The sequence below is a fragment of the Callorhinus ursinus genome, unplaced genomic scaffold (assembly GCF_003265705.2).
Source record: "Callorhinus ursinus isolate GAN/ISIS: 27379988/994484 unplaced genomic scaffold, GSC_fseal_2.0 scaffold63, whole genome shotgun sequence".
NCBI classification, from domain to species: Eukaryota; Metazoa; Chordata; class Mammalia; order Carnivora; family Otariidae; genus Callorhinus; species Callorhinus ursinus.
Genome location: NW_027397125.1, coordinates 6,572,538 through 6,594,148, shown reverse-complemented (window position 1 = coordinate 6,594,148; position 21,611 = coordinate 6,572,538). Strand labels below are relative to the sequence as shown.

Sequence of the window (21,611 nt, the reverse complement as noted above, 5' to 3'; positions counted from 1 at the left end):
CTGGAATTTCTACTGAATGCCCTGTGTATTCACCAAGGACTCTACATTCTGGCTGATAGAAACTCAAGATAGGTGGCCCTTTGTGACCTCTGCTAATTTTCCAGCCTATAGCTCCTTGTTTTTCTCTTAAGAAATTGTTCTCAGTTTCTCTTTTTGGATTTTATCCTACAAATGTAAAAACTAGAATTCAGACAAAGACTTAAGCATATCTCTCGATCTCCTTCTCTGTATAGCACCCTTTCCTGCACCACCCAGCATTGAAAATTCTAGCTGTCCCAGACTGTTTCCTCAACTATGTATAACCCATTTTTTGCTGGGCTGACCCTATTGGAGTTATAGTCCAGAAAGTGCCTCCAGTGCAGAAATCTATGGGTGATCGTAGGGTGTGCTTTTTTCATATCTCTAAGGGGTCCCGAGCTTATATTTCCTGATGTTCAGTGTTTAAAACACTTGTTGTATATACTTTGTCCAAGTTTCTAGTTGTTTACTGCTGACGGATAATTCCATACTTTATTACTCTTTCTTACTTGTGTATATGCTGGGAGCAAAAGTCTTCTTATTACTTACCTTGATATCAAATTGTCTCTGATTTGGCCAGTAAGTTTCTCTAATAGCTGCCTCCTTGAGCCTTTCATCATAATGCTATAATTTTTTGAGCACTTTATTATTTTCTGGTACCAAAAAAAAAAAAAATCTAGGTTCATCTTGAATTTTTTTGTTCTTAGCTCCAGACTCTTTTCTCAAGGGGACCTGGCCCCTTTTAATGGGGAACAGTATTTAAATAGAGTTTGGGATAGAGGAGTGACATTCAATTATGTTAAAATGTCACATGGTTCTATTTTGTTTAATGGACCGTAAGGTCAAGGGTAAGGCACAGAGATCAGAAAGGAAAGTATGTAATAAAATCACACAAAATGATAGTCACTTAGATCAAAATAATAACAGTGAAAAATTGTATATGTTATGAAATAAAAAGTTTTATACACACACAAACAAACACAGACACATATATGTGCTTTTAAATATAACATCCAAACAAAATTTTGAATGGAGGCCCACCTTGTAACTGAGGATTGGCCCACCTTGGGCCAAAATTTGGTTTGGATGTTAAGACTGACAGTATCGATTATACACTAAAAGGGTTGAAAATATCTATTACTCACATAATGAGGCCTTCTGGGACATCACAGTAGCTCCAAGGCATGTCCAAAAGTAGTTTTAGAGAGCAGGAAAGGAAACTGATTTAGAGTTTTCTGGTGGTTGGAGGGTAGGACTGGGGTGAGAATATCTGTGCACAGCTAAGGTCATGCTTGGTTCAAAACTCCTGCCACTAAGGGGAGCACCTGGGCTAGCTTACTAGGTTTCCAGATGTGGGACACAAAGGAAGCACTGTCAGCAATCAACTCAAACACCAAAAAGTGGAGTCAGACGCTACTACATAGACAAGATTTGTTTTTCCTCCGAGTAACTGGAGTTATAGAATTGCCATAAACACAGTTGAGGAAGGCTGTTCACAGAAAAGTTTGGAGGCAAAGAATAAGAGTTTGCATTTCAGCAAGTTAAGCTTCAGATGTCTCTAAGATTTATTTACATTGGAGGTTTTTTTACTTTCATAATTTGTTCTTTTTTGTAAAAATAAATTGCCCACTAAGAAGGTCTCTGCCTAATTTGAATAATATATTTTTACTGAAAATCAAAGTTACATAATTCCATAAAAGCTTTAATATCAGAATCACTTAAAGATATACACCCTCCCTCTTAGTAGCTGATTTCTTTGGACAAAACAACAGACATGGAAAATAATTGGGAAATAGGTAAATAACATCAGTTGATGATTTTCTTTGATATTTACCAAAAAAAAGTGTTTTATGGGTGGGACACATGATAGCGGTGAAACTGTCTTTATTAGTGTGAAGGGCTTTCTGTTCAAAATAATCTTATGTAATATTTAAATTGTGTTTTTAAAATTATGTAGCTATTTATGTTTTAGAAATTTAAAAATTATGATTATTCTAAAATATTGGCTATGTCATTTGTATAATATATGCCAGTATATTATCTGTGATGTGTTTCCATTTAGAAACATGTTCAAATTACTTTCTTGTTTGTTTTAAAAGAATTAAATTTTAGCTTGATTCAGGCTCTTTGGAGAAAAGCATCTTAAGAACCAGTTTTGTTTTTACTCCCCAAACAAATTGGAATTGACAGAATCAATACAAGTGCCAACTTGTGTAAAATTAAATGATCTAGTAATTTCGCAGGTTCTCAACAGCCCCATGAGAAATGATGCATCTGGTAGTCAACACTACCATTTTAGTTCATTGGTGGTCTGGTCTTGTGGTAGTTGACCTGGATCACTGCTCTTCTTTTCAAGTCAATAGATTTAAAAAATAGTTCAGAAGACAGGGCACCTGGGTGGCTCAGTTGGTTGAGTGACTGCCTTCGGCTCAGGTCATGATCCTGGAGTCCCGGGATCGAGTCCCACACGGGCTCCCTGCTCGGCGGGGAGTCTGCTCCTTCCTCTGACCCTCTTCCCTCTCATGCTCTCTCTCTCTCTCTCTCTCTCATTCTCTCTCTCAAATAAATAAATAAATAAAATCTTTAAAAAAATATATAGTTCAGAAGACAATAGACCTAGGTCCAAATTGTATCTCTGCTCTTGAAAAATCACCAAGTCATTTAACATCTATAATCCTCATTTATTTTTCATCTCTAAATGAAGGTTAATGTATGTGCTCTTCATTTCTGTGTAGCTCAGAAATGCTTTAATGTTATGATTCTGAGTCAAGCTCTGTGATTGAAACATTAAAGGCCTTTTGTGGTACCCCGAATCTGCTAAAACTGAACTGGGCAGCTAAATAAAAATAGTTTAATCCCATGCTGCGAGAAAGGAAAATGTTAGCAATTAACCCAGACAAGAAAGTTTTGTTAGAGGCAGAATGCATGGTTGAAACTTATTTTCAAAGGCTTTGCAAGTGTAAAGGGCGTTTAATTAGGCAATTTTGAACAAACAGTCCAGAAACAGCTTAGCGTGCAAAATGGCTAGAAGCTTTCAGAACACTAGTCCTCTCCCCAGTCGTTTCTACAGGGCAACCCATCCATTTCCTCCCACTTCCTCCCTCCTAGCCATCTATTTTCTAAAATGTAGGACTGATCTAGGACATGAAAGCTTCTTTATGAGATTTTATCAGCAGTTTTCAGCTCTCAGAACACCTTCTAGTGAATCCCTGAATCACTCCCAGCTCTAATCCACACTAGTCCTCAGCTGCCAGACAACCCCAGGCCATGGAAGCTACCACATAGACATAAAATAGGGAGGCATTATCAGTTTCCGTACGTACCAGATGGGGAAGACAGGAAGGAAGAGAATATTTCTGGTACTGTAGTGTCACAGAGCAACTGGGTAGTGGATATCCTAAGGTGGATCTTTGAATGAATTTTTCTACTAAAATATTGTTACCCTGGTGTTACACCCTATTATAATATTGGAGCAGGATAATAATAATACCGTAAATATGCATATTGAACTGCTTTGTCATTTCCAGAGCACTGTATTTTACTCATTCATGTATTTGAGTAATATTTTCTGATCATTTATGAATGGCCAGGCTCTGTTCTAGGCCCTGGGGATATCAACAATAGTCTCTTTAATTAGCTTAACTTCTGTAGGTTGTACTATTTTTTTTTCTCTCTTTTTAGATAAACTAAACTCATCAATGGTAGGATGATCCAAATCTCATACCCGAGAAGGATAATACCAGAGTTCAAACTCAGGTCTTCAAAAACATTGCTCTTTATTTTAAGCTTTCTGGGGGTCGGGGGGTGGGAATCAGCGGAAAATAAAACTTTATTGTTTACATTTCTTTGTAGGGAAATTGTTTCTAAAATTCTAAACAATTGACAGATATAAATGCATTTTGGAGAAAAATCTGTTAGAAAGTTGAATATTACTTATATGTTCATACCCCTGCTTCTGTGGAAATTATATATATATATATATATATATATTTGGTTTCTGATAAATATTAAAATTCATGGGTGGTAGTGGAATATACTTCCAAATACACCATAGTACATAAGCCCTTAGTACCCTAAAGATTTTGTTTCAGGATAAAAAATGGAAAGCCTCACTGGCTTTCAGATTTAATTTATATTCTTGAACTTAGCTTATGGGAAATGCTGTATTTTAAGAGTCTTGGGGTACTTTCCTAGATCAATAAAATGATACTTGATTTTTTTTTCATTTTGAATATTCCTTGTGAGTGATCTATTGGCCAGAACCCTGGAGGGATGGGGATCAGATAACTCATACTCCTGAGAACACCATGTTTCTTTATATGTTAAAGTGAATCTACTCTTACTAGCTTTTAAGCTTAGTGATGTGTTAGTAGTGTTTCCTCATCTTCATTTATTTTCTGTTTTCTAGGCTGCCCTCCTGGCTATCAGGAATGTCAGAATGGCAAATGTTATAAACCAGAGCAAAGCTGTAATTTTGTAGATGACTGTGGAGATGATACGGATGAAAATGAATGTGGTACCTCCTGTACTTTTGAGAAAGGCTGGTGTGGTTGGCAAAACTCCCTGGCTGAAAACTTTGACTGGGCTTTGGGAGTTGGCTCTCATCAGGGCCTAAGACCTCCCGAAGACCACACAGTTGGAAACAAAAATGGTAGGTTATGAGGCTTTCCTCATATTTACAGTGAGCATCTCATTGTCTTCCTTGACAGCAACTGGAGAGCTCTGTTGAGACTACCATGGGGCCGTGGCAAGTGAGTCAAATATATCTGATGAGTATATTTGTCTCCTGGGGCTGCCATCACAAAGTACTGGAATTGTAAAACTATAATAGACATTATCTCACAGTTCTAGAAGGTAGATGGGAGAAATCAAGGTGTCAGCTGAACTGGTTCCTTTTCAGTGCTGTGAGGGAGAATCACCTATTCTGTGCCTCTCTCCGAGCTTCTGGTAGTCTCACACATTACTTGGCTTATAGATGGCGTTCTCCTGTGTCTTTACATTGTCTTCCCTCTATGCACATCTGTCTCTGTGTCCAAATTTACCCTTTTCATTACCACACAGTCTTCATGTGGATGAGGGCCCACTCTGATGATTTCATTTTAATTTGGTCATCCACAAAGGCCCTATTTCCAAATAAAGTCACTTTCACAGGGACTGGAAATAGGACTTCACCATCTTCGGGGAGGGGCATAATTCAACACATAGCAGGGAGTAACCAAATTTTAATATTGTTCTGATAGTTGTAGATGGATGATAATGTATATTGCCTTTGGGCACCTTTCCTAAATGACCCATGTTTATAATTAATAACCCTGAATTCTGCCACTCATTGGATCGTTAGCATGTCATATAGCTTTTCAGATTCTCAAATTTCTCATCTGCATGTGGAGAGAACCCCGTTTTCCCTGTGTACCAAGCAGGGATTAGAGAAATGAGATGATACGTATGAAGGGAAAGCAGGTTTGAAAGCTAAAGGGGATAACGTGCAGATAACTGTAAAGTCACACATGTCAGACGTGTTGGGAATGCTTCGTTTTTGCAGTGAGTAGATGAGGTCTGGTCTCAGACTCATTGGTCAAAGGACAAAGGATGTTAGCAGAATAAAGAAAGGACCCTGAATCCCTGGAAGCCACAGAATAGAAAGAAGGTGTCTAAGAGTAGCAACTCCTCAGGCCTATGATGCAACAGAACCCTCCAAGCCAAACTGACCACACCAGAGAAATGAAGGTCTGAGCTCCATGCAAACACTCAGCTGTGCGTTGATAAAATGTGTTGAGTATTTGGATACATAAATATAAAACTCATTATCTTCCATGTTACATACTAAGATTCTCAGCATTTTATTTGTGCACTCAGTAGATGACTGCATTTTTGGAAGTACGTTGTAATTCCTTTATTTTTCATTGGTAATACCTTTGCATTGTTTTACAGGAACTGGAAAGTATAGGGAGTCCATTAAATGATTTCTATAACTATCTTGTTGATTCAGCACCATAAATATCCTGTCACATCAGTTGATCTGCATACTGTGAAGTACTTTGCTCAAAGCACAGACAGTTGGAAATTGTTCTGTCCGTGAGCTAGAAGCAAGGCTATTTGATTTTCTTTCTGTTTCAGATGGAAATGCCGTTGACAGCTCATATCCTATGAAATATAATTAAAAACCCTAACTAAGATGGAAAAGCTAAAATGATTCCCTCATTGTTGTTTCTGTTCTTTCTGAACGCTGTCCTTCTTCCTAGGGCACTTCTTGTATCTGGAGGCTACTCCAGTGGGCCTTCAGGGCGAAGAAGCACACCTCAGGAGTGCCGTGTGGCAAGAATCCAGCGCTGCCTGCACCCTAAGCTTCTGGTATTTCATATCTGCAAAAGCCACGGGGTCCATTCAGATCCTCATTAAGGTAGGATCTTTGTCTGTGATCCCTCTAAACTTAGCAAAGATTCCTACGGGCAGCCCACGGCCAAAGAGAGTTTTCACAATTAGTCTAACTTGGCCAGAGAAAGCTTCCTTTTATCGTGGGGAGCTTCTACTTGGGGTTCAAATGCTCTGTGGGGTTTGATAAGTGGGGCATGGGAGCGAGCTTTGAGCTCCACATCATACCCTGTGGTTATGACTGAATCCCAGAGATTCTTTTTATGATAACATTCAGTTGAAGACTCAAATTTCTTCTTGCTGTCTTGGCATTTCCTTGCCTGTCCTTTTCAGTAAAAGAAAATAGATTGTTTGTACATCTGAAGGGAGAGAAACTATCCATTTTAACTCCTGTGTGAGCAGTCACAAGGGGAGCTAATATTAGACACCGTGCCAAGGACTGAACCACTCAGAAGAATGATCAAGGTGTGATTACATTGAACTACTTATTAACTATGACACCATAATGCATTTTCTTAGTGAGGATTAATTGGATGTTTCTGTCAGGGCTTTAATTGAGTATAACAAAGTGACAGTGTTCAGGGAACAAAATAACAAAGTATATGTTAATATTAATAAGATTTGGTTCATACACCTCTGCTCTTTGGCAGGTTAAAGCGGCAGCAAAAAGGAGATGAGTGTGTGTGGTGTGTGTGTGTGTTCATTTCGAGAATCTAGTGAGAAATCTGAGAAAGCTGACTTTAAAAACATACTCTGGAGGCCACTGCTGTTTTATCACACATGAGCTTTGCTGGAGTGCCCTGGTGCCGTTGGAGAACATCTGACTAGAATACCAAAGGGCTCCAGTGTGTGAAGAGCTCATGGCTACATAGTCTGTGTTTTATCCGAAACCTGAGGTAACTTTATAAGTTCGTGTTCTTCTATAATCAGAAATGCCTGCCTGATAAAATACATGCAGCAAATACTGCAGTGAGTTATGCTTATATTTAAATAGAGAAGCTTAAATGTAATGCTGAAAGTTCTCACAAGAGTCTTTTGCTCGCACACTACTGAACGGGATGCTTGGTTACACAGTGAAGGAGTTCGCACCTGAAGGATTTTGCACCACTTTGTGGGTTTTGCTGTTAGTATTTGCTTCTCTCATGTTCACCTTTAATCTCTCTTACATCAGAGGAACAAACGTTTACCATGAAATGTGAAGTTAAGCTATTTTGCTCTCTAAGTCTTCCTGTGAAGTCAGGTTGAACTCCTGTGGTTCCTCCAACTGATTCCTATGTGCATTTAACAGCATTTTTAAAGAACTATCTTCCTACCATATTTTTTAAAACACAGTAACACTTGTTACAAAAAAAAAGTATGCTTATTCTCCTTTAGTGACATTTTTTGCAAAGAGAAATCTTTCATCGCATATATTGATTTACATTCAGGAATTTTAGGGCAATCATTTTATTTTGGTAATTAATATGATACGTATTTTTGATCATCATTACAAAGTCCTTCTTAGGCTGCTCTCTCTGTGGAACCATGCTGGATTTTAACCTGCTCATTAGGTTGAAAGCATCCTAGCCAGATGGCAAACACAATAGGGGCAGGGATTCTGTCTTTTCTTTCTTTCTTTACTTATCTCTTTTGAAATGGTCTCAATTTATGCATGTGTTGCCTCCGGCTCAGTCTCCCCTGTCTATTCTCAGGAATGTCTCCTTCTGTGTTTCCCTCTTTTGCCTCCATACCAAACCTAACACAATGTGGCAGATTCAGCTTTTCACAAAACTTTCCTTGACCACTTTTGCCCACCATGATTTCTCCTTCTCAGAGTATCCCTCACAGCTCCAGAAATTCTTCTTTCTCACTAAAGGTTCAATTACATTTATCCTATTTCAACAGGTAGGTCATAAAATCTTGAGAGCAAGATCTTGAAGTTTTAATCTTAATGTCCCTCTGAGTTCTTCAGAGAAGGGATTGCAGAAAAGGAGAGGTATCCTCCTAGAGCCCACTGCCAGGCTCAAGGCACCCCTTTTTGGGACAGTCCTTATGAAGGAATGGCTGTTATGGGTTACATGCATGGCAATAAATTCTAGTCTGGGAAAGGGGGTGTCGTTCAAGATGGCAGTGTGGGAAGACCCTAAACACAACTCCTTCCTTGGACACAACAAATTTATAGCTGTGTATGTAATAGTTTTCCTCCGTAAACAAACAAACAAACAAAAATCCCTGAGAACTAGATGGCTAGCATTTCCACAACAAAAGACAAAAGAGACACTTTGAGAAGGACAGGAGAGGTAGAGACATGTCCTCCCTGGGACCCTATCCCAGATGTGGTGACCCCACAATTGGGAAGGATCACCAAAATTTAGAATTCTCCCTCAAGGAATGAAGGGCTTGTTCCCTACATCAGGCACCCTGACATTGAGGGCTAGCACCAGAAAGATGAGCCTGCCAAATGCCTGATTTTAAAAATAAATGGGGATGAAGACCAGGAGAATCATTGAACTATAAGGAACATATACCCCACTCTAAAAGGGCTCACAAGCACACCCACTCACACTGAGATCTAGCACAAGAGGAACAGACTGAAAAGTACCTAGACCAGCAAGGGAGATCCACTTACTAATTTTAAAATGACTGCCAGGGAGGCAGGACCCCGTGAGGACTTTATCCAGGGATGGAAGTGCTGGTGCATGCCATTCTTGCCATTCCTCCTGACTTCCTGGTGATGCAACAAATGGGTGTCATTTTTGGTGCCCTCCCTCTAGCTAACACGTGTGGGGCATGGTCTGCACTCCCCACGCATAAGCAGGCTGGGGGACACACCCCTCGTTCCACTCACCCTGTGCATTATTGGAGCTACAACAAGGCAGATGAATGCCCTTAACCCCACCCACCCTGTGCACAACTGGGATGGTTAAGTGATGTGAGCCCCCATCTCCCTGCACAGCAACTGTGGCCCTATCAGAGTCGGCATACTCACGCAGCCATAGAGTGCCTGGTTCCAGTGGCCAGGGAAGATGGTGCTTCTGCATCACATGGAAAACTCCTACACAAGACCACCCTTTCAAGACTGAGCGGGTAGCCATTCCACCTAATATAGAGAGAGAAACAGAGGCAAAATGAGGAGAGAGAGGAATGTATTTCAAAACCAAACAATAAGGAAAATGCTCAGAGAAAGACTTTAATGAAACTGAAATAAGCAACAAACTTAATAAAGAATTCATAGTAATGGCCATAGAGATGCTCACTGATCTTGGGAGAAGAACGGATGAACACAGCAAGAACTTCAACAAAGTGACAGAAAAAAGAAAAAGAAAAAAATAAAACAAAACAAAAAAACCCCAAAGTGACAGAAAATAGAAAATACCAAGCAGAGGTTAAAATTACACAGAGAAATACATTATAGGGTTTCAACAACGGAACGGATGGAACAGAAGCATGAATCAGTGAACCAGAAACACAGCAAAGGAAAACACCCAATCACAGCTGAAAATTAGAGCAAAAAAGAATTTTAAAAAGACAGGATGCCTTAAGGGACCTCCAGGACAGTATCAGGCAGAATAACATTTTCATTATTGGAGTCCCAGAAGGAGGAGAAAGAGAAAGGGCTAGAAAAATTCTCAGAGAAATAATGGCAGAAAACTTTTCCTAATTCCGGGAAGGAAACAAATATCCAAGTCCAGAAAACCCAGAAAGTTCCAAATAAGGTGAACCCAGTGGTGTCTGGGTGGCTCAGTCAGTTGAGCGGCCAGCTGTTGGTTTTGGCTCAGGTCGTGATCTCATGGGTTGTTGGATCGAGCCCCACATCGGGCTCCATGCTCAGCGGAAAGACTACTCAAGATTCTCTCCTTCTGCCCCTCCCTCTGCTCTCTCTCTCTCTCAATCTCTCAAATAAATAAATAAATAAACAAATCTTTCTGAAAAAGAGAAAAGATGAACCCAAAGAGAAATACACCGAGACACATTATAATTAAAATGGTAAAAATTAATAATAAAGAGAAGAAATTAAAAGCAAGAGAAAAGCAACCCACTGTATAAAAGGGAACCATTACAGGGTATCAGCAGGTTTCTCAGCAGGAACTTTACAGGTCAGAAGGGCATGCATGGCATGATATATTTGAAGCGCTGAAGGGGAAAAAATCCCAACCAAGAATTCTCTACCTGGCAAGCTTATCATTCAGAACGGAAGAAGAGATTAAGAGTTTTCCAGGAAGCAGAAGCTAAAGTAGTTCATCACCACTGAACCTGACCATAAAAGGAATGTTAACAGAGGTACAGGTCTGTGATTCAACAGTCTTACACTGTACCTCTGAAACAAATAAGACATTATATGTTTTTTTTTTTTTTTTTTTTTAAAGAAGATAGCAGGAAGGGAAAAATGAAGGGGGGGAAATCAGAGCGGGAGACGAACCATGAGAGACTATGGACTCTGAGAAACAAACTGAGGGTTCTAGAGAGGAGGGGGAGGGGAGGATGGGTTAGCCTGGTGATGGGTATTAAAGAGGGCACGTACTGAATGGAGCACTGGGTGTTATATGCAAACAATAAATCATGGAACACTACATCAAAAAAAAAAAAGGAATGTTAAAGGGGGTTTTCTGAGCTCAAAAGAAAAAGACGCAAATACTAGTAGGAAAACATATGAAAGTTAAAAATGGAACTGGAAAAGATAAGTAATCAAGGTAGTGGTTCAACAACTTACAAAGAGAGTATGAAGGGTAAAAGACGTAAAATTAAATAAAACTACAGTAATTAGTTAAGGGATAAATAAAATAGATGTAAAATGTGTTATCAAAAATATGAAATGCACAGGGGAGTAAAAATATAAAGCTTTAGAATATGTTCACAATTAACTTACTGTCAACTTGAAGGAGACTGTTACATACGTGTTATAGGTGAACCTCACAGTAACCACAAAGAAAAAACTTACAGTTAAGAACACAAAGGTAAAAGACAAAGGACTCTAAATATAAAGAAAACAAACACAAAGGAACAAACCAAGAAAAGAACAGAGATGAACAACAAAAACAGCCAGAAAATAATTAACAAGATGACAGTAAGTAAGTACTTATCAATAATTACTTTAGGTGTAAATGAACTATTCTTCAGTCAAAAGATATGGGGTAGCTAAATGGATAAGATAAACAAGATGCTCTCTAGATGCTCTCCTCTAGATGCTGCCTTATCAAAACCTCAGTGAGCTATCAACTCATACCTGTCAGAATGGCTTTTATCAAAAACACGAGAAATAACAAGTGTTGGTGAGGATGTGGGAAGCCTCCTGCACGGTTGGTGGGAATGCAAACTGGTGCAGCCACTGTGGAAAACAGTAAAGTTTTCCTCAAAGAATTAAAAATAGAACCTACCATCTGATGCAGCAATTCCACTTACGGGTATTTACACAAAGAAAGCAAAAATACTGATTGGAAAATAAATATGCATGCCCACGTTTATCGCAGCATTATTTACAACAGCAAAGATACAGAAGTAACCTAAGTGTCCGTCAATAGATAAATGTTAAAGAAGATGTCGTATATTTATATAACAGAATATTGTTCAGCCATAAAAAAAGAATGGAATCTTGCCATTTGCAACAACACAGATGCTCCTTGAGGGCATTGTGCTAAGTGAATAAGTCAGAGAAAGACAAGTACCATATGATTTCACTTATGTGTAGAATCTAAAAAAGCAAATGAAAAAAACAAAACAGAAAGACAGACTCATAGAATGTAGACAACAAACTAGTGATTGCCAGAGGGGAGGGGTCAGGGGACAGTTGAAATAGGCAAAAGGGATTAAGATGTACAAACTTCCAGTTATAAAATAAATAACTCATATGGGCATGTAATGCACAGTATAGGGAATATAGTCAATAACATTGTAGTAAGTTTGTATACTAACAGATGGTAACTAGACCTCTCCAGGTGATCATTTCATAATATGTAAACATATTGAATCGCTATGCTATACACCTGAAACTAATATGTATCAATTATAATTCAATAAAAAGTCTGATCTGGAAAATTTGTAATCTTAACTCTGAAATATATACATGCAGTCATGCAAAAGGCATGTAACCATTGAGCAGTAATTTAATGACAATGTAGTTTTAAAGGGTAGTGTTGATTACACATCACAAACACAATAGTAGATACATTCATTGAACCCCAACTATGTAACATTTATTGAACATCAACATTTAATACTATTTCATGTAATTCTTAGCACAACCCTCTGTGTTAAAGAATGCAAGCCCCATTTCACTGAAGGGCGGGTAAAGGGGTCTCAGAAATAACCTAACCATCCTATATGCGACATAACCAGTCAGTGACAGACTGGGACTTTGAATCCAGGTATGTTTACATCCAAAACTTATGTTTTTATCCTCACCCCTATTCCCAAGAGTTTTTCACTGATACTAATGAGTTCTGCTTTTTTAATGAAATGTAGATTCTATTTTAGTGCCATCCATTTTCACTGGGTAAAAATCATGGAATATTTTCCTTTTTAGGAAAACAAAACCAGTAATAGTTCCTAGCATGGATATGTATGACTCTTAAATTACTCCTGTAATAAAGGAGAGGATTTAGGGAAATATCAGGAAAGCAAAACTATTTGTTTAGGAAACATTTTGTAAAGAACAGTACAATTTTACATATTCTATATATTATATTTTTCTTTTATATTTCTTATAGTCACATGAGAAGTAATTTTCACTACAGTGATGTATCTGGAATACATGTAATCTTTGTGTCTTGAAGTGATGGGTAAACTACAAGAAGATGGAAAAGTATTTTATTGAGAAATTCACTTATTTTTCTTTCCTTTGAGTTTGCTTTAGTTATATGCATAAAAAAACACATACAATAAATGAATTTTTCAAGAGAAATAACTTTTTAAAGTATAACTAATTTTTTAAATAAAATCAAATAGTTTACCACATAGAAAGATATAGCTATCACTCATTTCTTGGCCAAACCACTTTGTGAGTAGGATTTAGTCCATGGGAACTGGTTGTGATCTCTGTGATTTCATTGCCTTCACTTAGGGTGAGTCAGTCAAAACTCAGAGGGACTTAAGTTCAAGGCTATAAGTGAGTGGATGATCTAGGACTTGAACGCAGGTGATTAAAAAATTAAGATTAAAATGTTACATAATCAGTTTTGTTTCTGTCTTTCTATGGAGGAAAATTGGATGTTGATAAATTAAAATACATTGGTTGGGTCTTTTCCTGAATTTAGTAATTCCTTTTTTTTAATAGTATATTCATTCTTGATAACATCTATCATTTTTACTTGCCTTTCACTTACCTTTTAATCATTTGCATTCAGTATTAAATTTCTCATTAAACTTAAATGTATTTCTTTTCAGGCCATCTAAGATTTAAAACAAAAAAGGAGACAAGTACTCAGTGGTAGAACAAAGTTGTACTACATAAAAGTCAACTTGGTTTTACAATTATGTTTAATTCTACCTATTTTTCTAGTGACTTGTTTTGTGATGGGGTTAATTAACGATGAGTAATATGTAGACTTTAATACACAAAGAAGAATTTTAGAAGGGTTTTTAAATTTACTTGTGCTTGACAATTTGTTTTTGTGGGTAAAAGTCTGTCTAGCCTCATCTTGGAAACAAAAGACTTTTACATCTTTTCAGCTAGCCATTTGAATAAAATTCAGGAATACCTGCTACCTGAAGAGCATTATCATGTTTTGGAACTACTCCAACTGTAATAAACTGTTGATATTTTAATCGAGATGACTGTGTGCTGTAGGGAATTTTAATATATTTGACTGAAGGCATTCAGGGCTGTTATACTGTTACGATAGAAAAAAAGCCAGGAGTGGAGAAAAATAATGTATTTCAGGAGAGTCCTCCTGATTATAGCAACCTAGTTATGCTGAAAGACCATTACTAAATTAGTTCATTGTTTTATCTTGCTTAGTGGTTCAGAGAATTTGAGAGCAGATGGGGTCGCCCGTAATTTGTTTAATCTAAACTATTCATTTACAGATGAAGGGGCTAAGATTAGGAGGTTATACTTCTTGCCCCAGCTCAGATGGCATTTTAAGAAAAAGAATATGAATCCAGTTTTTTTTTTCTGATTTCTCATTTAGAGCTGTGATATTTGTCTACCTGGAAATTCTATCTGAAGATCCTATTCAATATGGAAATACAGATTTTGTTCACTAGGCAGCGAGAAATGTCAAATCAACAAATGAAAGGCCAGATTCCTTTGCCCATTTAGAAAATGGTGGTTGTCCTGGTTTTGCTTTTATCCTCAGTCTAGTGAACAATGAACCTCAGTTGTGTGTAAGGGTTAACCAACAAGAGTGAACATTCCCATCCTTCCTAAGTCACCAAGACGGACGCCATCCCCGACACACATGCTCACACATCCTCAGTCTTCATCTGAGGAGATTTACAATGAATTGCTAACACTACGGGTATCCAACTGTTGGAGTGTGTAAGATACATTTTCGGGTTTCGGCGTGTTTTGATCTCTTCAGCCTACTGAACATCTGATATTATTTTAGTCATCTTGGCATTTTATTTGTTATTTCAGAGAAAAGAATGTAGGGAACATGGATGGAGAGGATATGTAGAATCTGGTTATAGAAAATTGATTTCTCAAAGACTGTCTTATAGATTTGAGACTATAAATCCATTAAGCTAAGTCTTTAGTGCCAAACTTCACTTGCTTTTCCAGAATTGTTTCAGCATGTTAGCAATTCCATCTACATAATTTTGGCTATATTCTATTATTGACCCAGACCAAACTGAGAGAGAAAACTGTTTTATTTTTGCATTTTAAGCTCTAGCACACAAGATATCAGCACCTCCGGAGTTTTATTAAATCAGTTGCCACAAGCTCACCGTGCCCTGATTTAGGTAAAATCAATGTTCCTTTTTATCATCTTGGAGAACGTGGCAATATTTGTTCCAGGCTTATTTCTGACTGAGATTTTTCTGAAGTTCTTGCTTCCCCCCGCCCCCCACATCATTTACCTTTTTCTGATGCCTCACATGCTACCCACGAGAGCTCTTGAGCAGTCAGTGTCCCTGGAGTCTCTCGTGTCCTGAAGAGAGGGTTTCTGTTAAGATGCTGACAGTTTCGCTTAATTGATTCCAGTAGTTTTGCTTGCAAGAGAATCATATGGCCAATTCTAAATAGTATTTTCATACCCTTTCTGCTATTTCCCTTCCATGTCTCTTCCCACTACTGCTGCCAATTTTGTGATCGGTTCCAAGTCGTGAACCGATTCCCTTTTTCCGTATGATGTGCTAATTCTTTTATGCTTGTTAACTCACTGATCTTCAGAATAAATTTGCGAGGTAGATATTTTGTCCTAATTTTTCAGGCCACAAAATTGAGACCCAGGTCACATAAATGGTAAATGGTATAATCAGCATTAAAAGCCAATTCTAACTCCAGAATCCATCCTCCAAGCCACTGCATTCAACTTCTGCTATTAGAATTTAAAACATTCTCATATCCAGGAAGCAGTGATATTACTGACTATCCGTGTTTTTCAGTGGCTCTGATCCACATATGTTAGAGAGGGGAATGATTACTTTGTGTTCAACAACTATTACAGTTTTATTTGTTTTCTAACTTAGCACGTCAACAGCTTATAACAGTAATTATATATGTATCTAAATCATTCTGCCTCATATCTAACATAATTCAAAAATTTCAAAATCATATTTAATAGCTGCATTCTAATGTCAGTGAGGAAAGAATGAATTAGAAACAATGATTTGATTTTTATTAAGAGCAAAGCTAACTAGATAAAACCTCTTAGTTATATTAATTTTTGTTCAAACATGAAATCTTTAAAACCTTTGCAAACATCTATTCTTTGGGGATCTTCCTCTCTCTTTGCTTTGTAGTATGATCATACTTGGTCAATAACAATTTTTCCCTCTGAAAACAGAGACCACTGAGTCACCTAGGCCCCCCACCCCAGCGGTTCTTTTTTTTTTTTAAGATTTTATTTATTTATTTGAGAGAGAGAGAATGAGAGAGAGCACGAGAAGGAAGAGGGTCAGGGGGAGAGGCAGACTCCCCGCTGAGCAGGGAGCCCGATGTGGGACTCCATCCGGAGACTCCAGGATCATGACCCTAGCCGAAGGCAGTCGCTTGACCAACTGAGCCACCCAGGCGCCCCCCAGCGGTTCTCAATTATCATGTGTGTATATGTGTTTGTGTGTGTCACAGATCTCTTTGGAAGTCTGATGAACGTCTTAGTTCTCGTAATACTGTTTTTTTTTTAAAGATTTTATTTATTTATTCATGAGAGACAGAGAGAGAGAGGCAAAGGCAGAGGGAGAAGCAGGCTCCCCGCTGAGCAGGGAGCCCGATGCGGGACTCGATCCCAGGACCCTGGGATCATGACCTGAGCCGAAGGCAGACGCTTAACTGACTGAGCCACCCAGGCGTCCCTCGTAATACTGTTTTAAATGTATGAACCAAAATGCTAGAATTACAAAGGAAACACTGCTAATTATTAAAATATTTTTAAATCCCAAAATTTGACTTAATGAATGTATGTTAAATGATAAGATCTGAAGGAGGATGGGATAACTATTATAACTTTAAAGGACTAATAAACATAAATGATATTTTTGAGATATCCCCAGCAGTGTAACGTGATAATAAGACATTTTTTATTATTATTATGGGTGAGAGAGTCACAGGTACTACTAATACCATGATTTGTTGCTTGCATTCGTGGTTAAAGAAAACACCAAATTTTAGTTGAAGGTAGTGAAAATAAAGATGTATTTCTCTCATCCGTGTTACAGTCTCTTGAAAAGCAATATTTTATGTATAAGGAGCCTTGAAGTTTTTTTAAATTTTATAAGGGTATCTGTCTTATGTGTTCAGCGTTTACATTTATTTATTAAGAAACATCAGTGTACCTTCAGTTCCCAATAATTGAGACACAAAGACACTGAAGATAACATTCTATCTGAACCAAGTTCAGAACAGACTAATTGTACATAGGTGTAGGTGATGCCACAGCAAAGAGCTGGTTCAGCAGGCCAGATATCAGGCTTACAGCCAGGTACCATCAGCTATTTACAGATTGGCTGCTAGTAGATGAATATATTGAGATTTGTCACCCAGATTATGGAGTGTTTTTTCACATATCATAAGTAGCCATAGCTATCGATTTTCTGTGTAATATAAGATAGGGGAGAAGGCAGAGAAGAAAAATTATTGCAATTTACCTAGTTTAAGATGTAATTAGCTAGTTTTCACAGGTTTATCATTCATTTGTCCACAGAAAAGTCATAGATGCAATTGTGTAGAGAGTTGGTCTCTGTAGGAATCCCATGTACCAGTTAATTTCACTTGTTTATTTCCTGATGATGCTGGCATTTTCACTGTTTCAAACAAATTTATTATGGGAAAACAGTCCTTTGTTCTCTCACTACATTTCACTTTTTTAAAGGACATTGCCTGAAAAATCATAATAGTCTTCAGCACATGGTAGTAAATCTGAATTCATCAAGTTCTCATCAGTTAATTTTTAATGCCTGCTCTGTTAATTTTCCATGCAGTTTGTGACACAGGCTTCTACCAAAATAAGTTAGAACTGCTTATCTGTGGGCTGATTATTCTAACTGAAATCACATCTTTGACTCAGAGGCTGCTACAAGATTGGCAATCTGTGTTTACTAATTATAGATCACAGAGTCCAAGCAGAGAAAACCCCCATGATTCACCCTCATATGCATTATCAAAATAAACAAAATTCTAATAATGTTAGCAATCTTTGCTCTGTAGGAGATGAATATATCACATATTCTTATTTGCAGTCTTTGGTGAATTCCAGTTAAAACAAAATCTTTAAAATTTCTTCAACAATGAAGAAATATGTAGGCTTAAATTCACATTTTCCAGATTAGCGCATCTCTTCACATCTTCTAAAAAAGTCAGGAATATTTTCTATTAACATGTGAATTGTTTCAATGAAGACCTTCCGCAAATTCTGCTGTGATTCCACTTCTATGGATAGCATTATGTGACACATAAAGAAAATCTGGGCACTTTGGGATATACTATGTACTAACTTACACAGTCTATTGGTAAGAATCTCTTTATTTGAGGACTACAACTTCCCTTTGCAAATATTGAGTTCTGGCTCAGTCCTCACTCTGTCCACCCCTTTCTTCCAGTTCGTGCATTCAAACAAATCTTTACTGAGCTTCTATTAAATACATGCCTAGCTGACATGGAGCTTCTGAGTTTAGAATGGAATTCACTGTTTGCAAAAAGCAGCAGCATGCCATTCAGTCTTTCTATCAGAAACAACCAGAGCTCACCCATTAGTCCCTGGGTGTTCTTCAATATTTAATTGTCCTCTTTCTGAAATCATCCTCTTTCAGAGAAGGTGAGTTGGGACTTCCTGTGCTGTGTTCTTGGAACCGGAACCTCTCCAAGGTTGCATCCTCATTGAATGGCACCGTATTCCAACACCACTGGGTCTTCTTTCGTGGCTCTATTACACTGCAGGATGACTCTGTGTTCAAAGTTCTATTTTCCAATGACTGGGGAGCTTTAATGACACCCAGACTGCATCTGCCTTACTTACTGTCCTATTTCTAGCTGTAGCAGAGTGCCTAGCATATAGTAGGTACTTTAATTGAATGAGTGAAAGTACAAGAAAGGCATAATTAAATGGCAGTTACATACAAAAAAACATTTAATATTCTAGGAATTCAAAAGCTATTAACATGTTTATGAACTGAAAGTCTTTAGAGGAATTAAGAACTGGATTTTGACAGTTAAGAAGGATTTAGGTAAATAGAGGAAAGAAGGGAGGGCATTTCAAATGAGAACGCGAATGTAGGGAAGCATAAGAAGTATTCAGCAGAGTTTACCAATTATCAGTAACTAAAGATACAATATTAATGAAAGTAATAAAATAAGCATTAATTTAACTCAAGTTTATATCTGATACTGTGAAGTTACTATTATTTAATGCAGTGTTGCTTACATTTATTTTTATAATTTTCAGTTGTTTCTGATATATTAACTTATTTTTACCTTGTGTCTTTTTTGGAGGAAATACTATATTCCATGAATGTATTTAATTTTTACTGAAGTATAATTGATATACAAGATAATATTAGTTTCAGGTATATATCATAGTGATTTGATATTTTTACATGTTACAAAATGATCCCCGTGATAAGTCTGGTTATCAACTGTCACTATGCGAAGTTACTACAATATTATTGACTGTTTTTCCTGTGCAGTACATTATATCCCATGACTTATTTCGTTTATAAGTGGAAGTTTATACCTGTTAATCCACTTTACCAAATTTATCTGTTGCTCCCAACTCATACCCCCTCTGGTAACCTACAGTTTGCTTCTTGTTACCTATGAGTCTGCTTCTGTTTTATTTTGTTTTGTTTTTTAGATTTCCCATGTAATTGAAATCATACAGGTTTTTTTTTTCTTTTTCTGTCTGACTTATTTCACTTCATGTAATAGTCTTTAAGTTCATCCATATTTTGCAAATGACAAGAGGTCATTCATTTTTGTGGTTGAGTGGTATTCCATTGTCTATACCTACCCGACCTTCTTGATGCATTTCTCTATCACTGGACACTTAGCTTGCTTCCAGATCTTGTCTGTTGCAAATGCTGCAATAACCACAGGGTGCATTTTTTCTTCAAATTGGTGTGTTCATTTTCTTTGGATAAATAAACAGAAGTGAAATTGCTGGACCATAAGTAGTCTATTTTTAATTTTTTTAGGAACCTCTATAATGATTTCTATAGTGGCTGCACGATTTACATTCCCACCAACAGTGCTTTGGAGTTCCCTTTTCTCCACAGACTCCCCAGTATTTGTTATATTTTTTGTCTTTTTGTTTATTAACACCAGTCTGACTGGTGTGATTTGCATATTTCCCTCATGTTTAGTGATATTGAGCACCTTTTCACATGCCCTGTTCTTGTCTTCTTTGGAAAAATGTTTATTGAAGTTCTCTACCCATTTTTTAATCAGATTGCTTTTTTTAGTATTAAGTTGTATAAATTCTTTATGTATTTTGGATGTTAACCACATACTGAATGTATGATTTGTAAATAGCTTCCCCCATTTAGTAGGTTGCATTTTTGTTTTGTTGACAGTTTCTTTCACTGTGCAAAAGATTTTTACTTTGATATAATTTCATTTGTTTATCTTAACCTTTTGTTGCCCTTGTCTTAGGAGATTGGCCCCCCCAAAATGTTGCTAAGACCAATGTCAAACGTTTACTGTCTGTGTTTTCTTCTAGGAGTTTTATGGTTTCAGGTCTTACATTCAAGTCTTTAGTCCATTTTGAATTTATTTTTGTATATGGTGTAAGTTAGCAGTTAAATTTCATTCTTATACAAGTAGCTGTCCAGTTTTCCCAAAATCATTTATTGAAGAGAATTTCTTTTCTTCATTGTGTATTCTTGCCTCCTTTGTCATAGATTAATTGACCATATATGTGTGGATTAATTTCTGGGGTCTCTATTTCATTGATCTATGTGTCTGTTTTTGTGCCAGTACCGTACTGTTCTGATTACTACAGCTTTGTAGTATAGCTTGAAATTGAGGACCATTATACCTCCAGCTTTCTTCTTTCTTAAGATTACTTTGGCTATTTTGAGTCTTTCATCATTTCATACAAATTTTAAGGATTCTTTGTTCTAGTTATGTGAAGAATGTCATTGGTATATTGATGGGAATTGCATTGATTCTGTAGATTGCTTTGAGTAATATGGACATTTTAACAATATTAATTCTTCCAATCCATGAGTGCAGTATATCTTTCCATTTATTTGTGTTGTCTTTGATTTCTTCCATCAGTATTTTTTTTTTTCCATCAGTGTTTTATAGTTTTCAGAATTCAAGTCTTTCACCTCCTTGGTTAAATTTATTCCTAGGCTTTTTATTTATTTTGATGTAGTTGTAACTGAGATTGCTTCATTAATTTCTTTTTCTCATAATTATTAGTGTACACAATGAATTTCTCTAAGTTAATTTTGTGTCCCACAAGTTTACTGAATTCATTTATTAGTTCTAATAGTATTTTTGTTGGAGTCTTTAGGGTTTTCTATAGTGTAATACCATCTGCAAGTTGTGACAGTTTTACTTCTTCCTTTCCAATTTGGCTGTTTTTTTTTTTTTTTTTTTTTTTTTTAATTATCTGATTGTTGTGGCCAGGACATCTAACGCT

General features: G+C 37.1%; 1 protein-coding gene across 1 annotated transcript in view; it reads left to right on the top strand.

Moving 5' to 3' along the window:
• MALRD1 (MAM and LDL receptor class A domain containing 1) overlaps positions 1–21,611 on the top strand; it is a gene marked incomplete at its 5' end in the record, with an annotated part of 844,763 nt that overhangs the window by 507,731 nt on the left and 315,421 nt on the right. Inside the window, 2 exons of the mRNA XM_073885547.1 lie at positions 4,427–4,669; positions 6,261–6,418. Coding sequence (XP_073741648.1) covers positions 4,427–4,669; positions 6,261–6,418 — 401 coding nt within the window. The remainder of the gene's footprint in view (positions 1–4,426; positions 4,670–6,260; positions 6,419–21,611) is intronic.